This window comes from Ambystoma mexicanum, chromosome 11 (assembly GCF_040938575.1).
Source record: "Ambystoma mexicanum isolate Mex_15411 chromosome 11, UKY_AmexF1_1, whole genome shotgun sequence".
In the NCBI taxonomy this organism is placed as follows: Eukaryota; Metazoa; Chordata; class Amphibia; order Caudata; family Ambystomatidae; genus Ambystoma; species Ambystoma mexicanum.
In genome coordinates, this window is record NC_090934.1 from 1,481,063,760 (window position 1) to 1,481,069,759 (window position 6,000).

General features: G+C 51.1%; 2 protein-coding genes across 2 annotated transcripts in view; one reads left to right on the plus strand and one right to left on the minus strand.

Moving 5' to 3' along the window:
* HDDC3 (HD domain containing 3) overlaps positions 1–3,370 on the minus strand; it is an 83,951-nt gene extending 80,581 nt beyond the window's left edge. Inside the window, exon 1 of the mRNA XM_069625207.1 lies at positions 3,115–3,370. Within this exon, the coding sequence (XP_069481308.1) occupies positions 3,115–3,226 (112 nt within the window). The 5' untranslated portion in view covers positions 3,227–3,370. The remainder of the gene's footprint in view (positions 1–3,114) is intronic.
* Positions 3,371–3,489: 119 nt separating this feature from the next.
* Positions 3,490–4,859, plus strand: XRCC4 (X-ray repair cross complementing 4). The gene has a single exon (XM_069625206.1). It carries the CDS (start codon positions 3,608–3,610, stop codon positions 4,607–4,609), a length of 1,002 nt encoding a protein of 333 aa, XP_069481307.1. The 5' UTR covers positions 3,490–3,607; the 3' UTR covers positions 4,610–4,859.
* The last annotated feature ends 1,141 nt before the right edge of the window (positions 4,860–6,000 follow it).

The window sequence follows — 6,000 nt, forward strand, 5'->3', positions numbered from 1 at the left end:
GAAATCATTGAACACCATCAAGGCATCGTGGGAAAAAGACATGGACACTACAATCGAGGAAGGGAAGTGGTCCAGATATTGCCTCCCATCTAAGAAGATCTCACTTAATGCAGGCCTGAGACTAATACAATTCAAGGTTCTGAACAAACTACATTACACTCCAGCCAAAATGGCAAAGTTCTACATGACCACTCCCGACAATTGCCGAAATGCCATGCCCCTGGTGCGGATTCGTTTCATATGTACTGGGCCTGCCCCCAGATAGCGGGTTTCTGGCTCGCAGTGGCCAACATCCTTGAAGAAATAACACAAATCCCTGCACACCTCAATCCACCTAAATATCTGTTTGGAGACATTGGCAAGGTCCCGGAGAAAACGAGGAGACTGTTCAACGTCGCCTGCGCAGTAGCGAATAAATGCATCCTTCAGAAATGGAAGAGCAGCCAGGCTCCAACAATAGATCAGTTCCTTGCGACCCTCACTTACGTGAATGAATGTGAGGAAAACTATGTTAGTATGATATCTGCTCCGTGTAAACCAAAAGACATTTGGGCCCTGTTCAGGGCATACTTAGATGAAACCTCCACAGACACTGAAAATTCGGACAACGATAGCATGGATGATGTACCATGCCACACAGCTAACTATATGTAATTTCTTTCTATGGGTATACACGAGGACATGCACCTGATGTAAAAGTCTGCAGGGGGAGTTGGGTGGTCAATTTGTAAAGCGAATCTGTCTTATGTAGATGCGAGACAAGCAAAGTGTACTGTGAGATGCAAATCAAAAATAAAGTTCTTAAAAAAAAAAAAAAACAGGTTCATCCCTGCTCCTCTAAAACCATCAAGAACCACATTGACACCCTCGCTCCGGCCCTTGCTGATTTTAGCAACCACTCCTTTGCCTCAGGATCCTTCCCCTCCCCTCTGAAGCACTCCCTTGTGCATCCTCTTCTCAAGAAACCCACAGCTGATCCTTCCTGTCCGACTAACTACCGCCCAATTTCCATTACCCCCTTTCTGGGCAAACTCCTGGAAAAGCTGGCCATCTCTCAGCTTAACCTTCACCCAGATTCTGTTGGCTGCCTTCATGACCACCAGTCTGGCTTCAGAGCGGCCAGAAGCACGGACGCTGCTCTCCTGAACATCCGTGAAGATCTGCTCTCCAACCTGGACTCTAAAATTCCATCTGTCCTCATCCTTCTTGATCTCTCTTCTGCCTTTTGACACAGTGAACCACACCATCCTGCTCGACCGTCTCTGTGATAACCTGGGTATCACTGATCAGGCTCTGGCCTGGCTGACCTCTTTCCTCTCTGATCGGCGCTCCCAGGTCCAACTGGGGTCCTTCCTATCATATATCTTCCTCTCCACCTGTGGGGTTCCCCAGGGGTCTAACCTCTCACCCTGGCTCTTCAACCAATACCTGGCAACTTTCGGCCACTGCATTTCCTTTTTCTGCTCAAATTTCCAGTGCTATGCTGATGACACTCAACTCATTTTCCGACTGCCCTCTGCCACCTCCTTGCCCATCTCTGACTGCCTAACTGCCTTTCAAGATTGGTGTGCCGCAAATGACCTTTGTCTGAATGGCAGCAAGACTCAGATCCTCCTCATCAGCACACCATCTCCATCCTTTTCCCTCACTCTCTGGCTGGCCTCTCTGGGCCCTCCTCCTACCCCTACCTGCGAGGCTAAGAACCTCGGGGTCATCTTCGACTCCACACTTTCCTTCTCCGCCCATATCTCGGAGGTCTCTAGAAAGTCTAACTTTCTACGGCACCTCCTCAGAGGTACTCTGCCTTTCCTCTCCTTCCCTCAGAAGCTCACTGTGTGCCAAGCCCTGCTTCTCTCTAAGTTGGACTATTGTAACAACCTCTTTCTAAATCTACCGGCCTCTACTCTCCGTCCTCTACAACTTATCCAGAACAGGACTGCGAGACTTGTCCTTGGCCTCAAGCCGTGGGATCGTATCTCTCCAGCTCTGAAATCACTCCATTGGCTCCCAGTGGATGCAAGGATTAAATTCAAAACCCTCTGCATTGTCCACAAGTCTTTCTGGGGCCTGGGTCCAAAATACCTTCAGCTATCCCTCTGCAAATAGCTCCCCTCTCGAGTTCTTCGCTCCTCTACCTCTAACTCCCTCCGGGTCAATCGTTTTTCAAAGAAACGTGCTAGGGGTAGATCTCTATATTCGGCTAGGGCCTCCCTCTGGAACAGCCTCCCTGCCACTCTAAAACTTGAGGAGAACCATCTCCGGTTCCGGAAGCACCTCAAGACCTTACTCTCTGTTTCTGCCTTTGCTCCCCCTCTTCCCTGCTGAACTGCTCTCTCTTGGCACCGTGCACCTGGCCACCCTCTGTCCCATGGGCCCAGTTACCTGCTCACCCTGCCACCCTCCTGCACTGCCTCCCGGCCACCCCTTGCACTGGGGACTGTATCTGTGCCCATACAGCCCCCATTTTCTTTTCTTCTTTTTCTGCACTTATCAGACTACCCAGTCTGCTGCCTTAAACACAGCACTTGCCACTTGCCGGCTGCACTACCAATGTTTATTGCCTCAATGTTCTATTTATTATTTATTCTGCTCTCCTCTACTCCGCACCTTCCATGCACTTTTTCCCTTTTTCCCTTTCCCATGCACTTGCGCGTTCTCAATGTCACTGGGCCTAGTAAGATAGTTGTTGTGTTGTGTTCTCCCCTGTTCCCCTCCCTTGCCTAGTCGCGCTCTGAAACACTTGTGTACGAGCGCGATACAAATAAAATATCATATCATGTCATATTTATCAATTAAACCTGGGAAGATGTGATCAGTTGCTTAAATTGTCCCTGCTTCTGTAATGATTCTGGAGTTTAATTTCTTTGTGTTATGGGTTTAAATGCCATCTGCCACTAATGTTAGCAAAAATGCAGCTTGGGGCGGGCGTCGCGAATGAGAGCGTATGGAATTGTAGGCAGTCCGGTGGGGGCTCACCCCCCACTCTTGCCATGCTGGCTACTCCCCTGCTCAGGGGGACCTGGACTCCACTGCGCCCTGAAGGGAACCTCAGGCGGGCGGGTGACGTCACGCCCCGCGGGTGACGTCACGCCCGCCCCGCCCCCACTCACTCACCTATCGGGTGGTTGATATAGGGGGTCTGCTCCGGGTCCTTGCGGCGCTGGGACCTGTGCTTCCGCGCAGCAAAGTCCGCCGCTTCCAGGATCGCCGCCACGCCCGAGCTCATGCTTCCGCGGGGGGCGCGGGGGGTGCAGGGTGCGGGGGGTGCGGGGTGAAGCCTCTGCGGCCAGTTTGCGATTCTGCGAACGTTGCTTAGAAACTCTTGGGTGAACTTTCTACATATGAACTGCGCATGCGCACTTGAGATGCTTTCGCGTGCGGTGCGCATGCGCAGAACAAGATCCCACCCGATCTTCCTGCATATGGCGCGTCATTGTTATGTAAAACGTATGCGCATGCGCACGTCCCTTGCGCTTTTGTTGCGCGTGACACAGCAGCTCAGTCTGCGCATGCGTGGATTGAGATTCGTCTATAGGCTCCATATAAAGGCAGAGCCCTTCCTCTGGTGCCATAGGCCCCCCTGTGGCTCCCTCCCTGCGCAGTGCACATGGAGAAGCGAGTGAGCCAGATCTGCCTGGCCTCTGAGCCCGGGAAACAGTACTTCCTGCAGCTCCTCTGGGAGGGAGGCCTGGGCCTGGGCTTCCAGGTGACCCTGTGCGATGGCCTCTCGGCCTGGAGCGGCCAGGTGTCTGGCCAGGAGGTGTGCAGGGACGCTGCAGACATGGAGATGCCCCTGGAGAAGTACGTGCAGGAGCTGAGCCAGGCCCTGACCCCGGGCCCAGCCCAGGCCACCCAGTACCACTTCGACCTCACCCAAGATGAGCCCCTGGGCGACTGCTACCACCTCTCCTACGACAAGCACCTGAAGGACGTGCTCTTCAGGCTGGGCTCGGTCCAGCTCAGGAGTGTCCAAAGCCCCGCAGAGGTCACCAGGGCCCTGATCCTACACTGCCTCCAGGCCTCTGCGGAGCTGCAGGAGCAGAACCAGCACCTGCAGAGAGAGAACCAGAGGCTACTGGCAGACTGGGCTGACATGCAAGGGCACCTGGAAGCCTGGGTGCGCTCCAAGGAAGGCCTGGAGCAGGACCTCTACACGCGCTTCACCCTGGTCCTCAACGAGAAGAAGGCCAAGATCAGGAGCTTGCAGGAGAAGCTCAAGCAGGCCCAAGAGAAGGTCAACACGAGCCCAGGGAAAGCCCCACCACCCCCAAAGGGAGATGATGAAGACTACAGTGGCAGCACCGATGAAGAAAGTAAGAACCACGCTGTGCCCTCCAAAGTGGAGACCGCTGTCTCAAGGCGCAACTCTCTTCTCAGCAGCACAGATGATATCCCAGATGTGGCACCAACAAGAAAGCACAGGCAGCGGGTGCAGAAACGCGCTGGGCAAGAAGACCCTGCTGCCAGCGAGGAGCCCACAGCCCAAGAGAAGAAGAAGTGTGAGCCAGTAGCACCCAAGAAAGCAGGCAGAAGGCCTTCAAGAGGAAAGCGGTCACTGGAGACCACAGACAGGACTGAAGATCCTGATGATCTGTTCAATGACATGTAACTGTTCCTCCAGATGTATTTCTAATGTACAGATAAAAGAGAAATCACCACTCCTTATTTTTTTATGGAATTCACAGATCGCTTTTCAGACTTTGCACTTTGAGACGGTGGAAATAACCAAAAGGAGAAGCAATTAAAGGGGAGGGAGCCAAGTAAAGGCATGAAAGTACACTTTAGTAACGAGAAGGGGAGGTTAATCGTGTCAAATATAATCACAATTGGTGGAAAGGAAATAAACATGTATTCATACATTTTCTCTGTTGTTCATAGCGCTCACGTGCTGCCTTATACACTTATTTTTTTTTTGACCAGTCTCCTCCATTTCAGGTTGGGCTTGCTGCTGTGGCTATGTAGGTTGTCTGGCATATTCGTTGCGTTTTCCTTTTCCTAGAAATATCGTTCAAAATATATCGCTGGAAAGAATATTGACCCTCGTTACAAGCAAATAAATATTCCTTAAAAATGCACATGGTGAAAACGCACATTACAATACATTTTTTCTGCTTTTTTGCTCTATATAAAGGGGGTGGTACCCCCTGAACACCCCACTGTTCCCTTTCCTCAATGTCAGATCGATGGAATTTCACTTGACAATTTTCAGCACAATTTTTTATCCTAACAATGTTTCAAGCCAGCAATATCATTTTGGCTCTGTTTTTCACAATATTTTCAGGGCTGATGTAATCACTGGACCTGAGGCCACTGCAGTGTCAGACCCCACCTTGTAATGCTTGTGAGCCACTGCACTGCTCACACACAGTGTCAAGAAGACCACATCTCTATAGACTTTGGGAAAGCAAAGTAGTATTTTCTTTCTCTCGAACAGCCCTCCAGATTCTTATTTTTCCTCCCTCTGCGGGTCTCCCAACATCATGTCACATGGCTCACCCCCTACTCATTTCAGACTACCTATCCCTGTAGCAATTAATATCTGCTCTGCTCCATTGTCCTTGAACCCATATGGCCGTTGCTGATCGCGTGCATATCATGGCTTAAGTTGAACAGAGTTTGACAGGTTGGAGGCAGAGCCGGCACAAGGGTAGCCAAATGATTGAGGTTGGGCCGAGTGGAACAAAAGGTATGCAATGCTTAGGGGTGAGCACAGGGTGGATGAGGTTGTGCAGACAAAGCCCTGTTAAGCATCTCCAGAGTGTACCTTAGGGAATATAGATTGCGAAGGGAGTGGGGTCCAATGTGGCAGTGATGGTGTGTAACTCAAAGGTAAACATTTCAGGTGGCTATTAGGGTGCTGCTTGGGAGTGGCCAACTGAAAACTCTCAAACCTAACCTTTGAGTTTGGAATCTCTTAGCCACCCTAAGGCTTGGCAAAAACAAACAGTTCACAAACCTACTGGACCTCGGCTTCAGGATTCACAACCCGTGTCTCCTGGA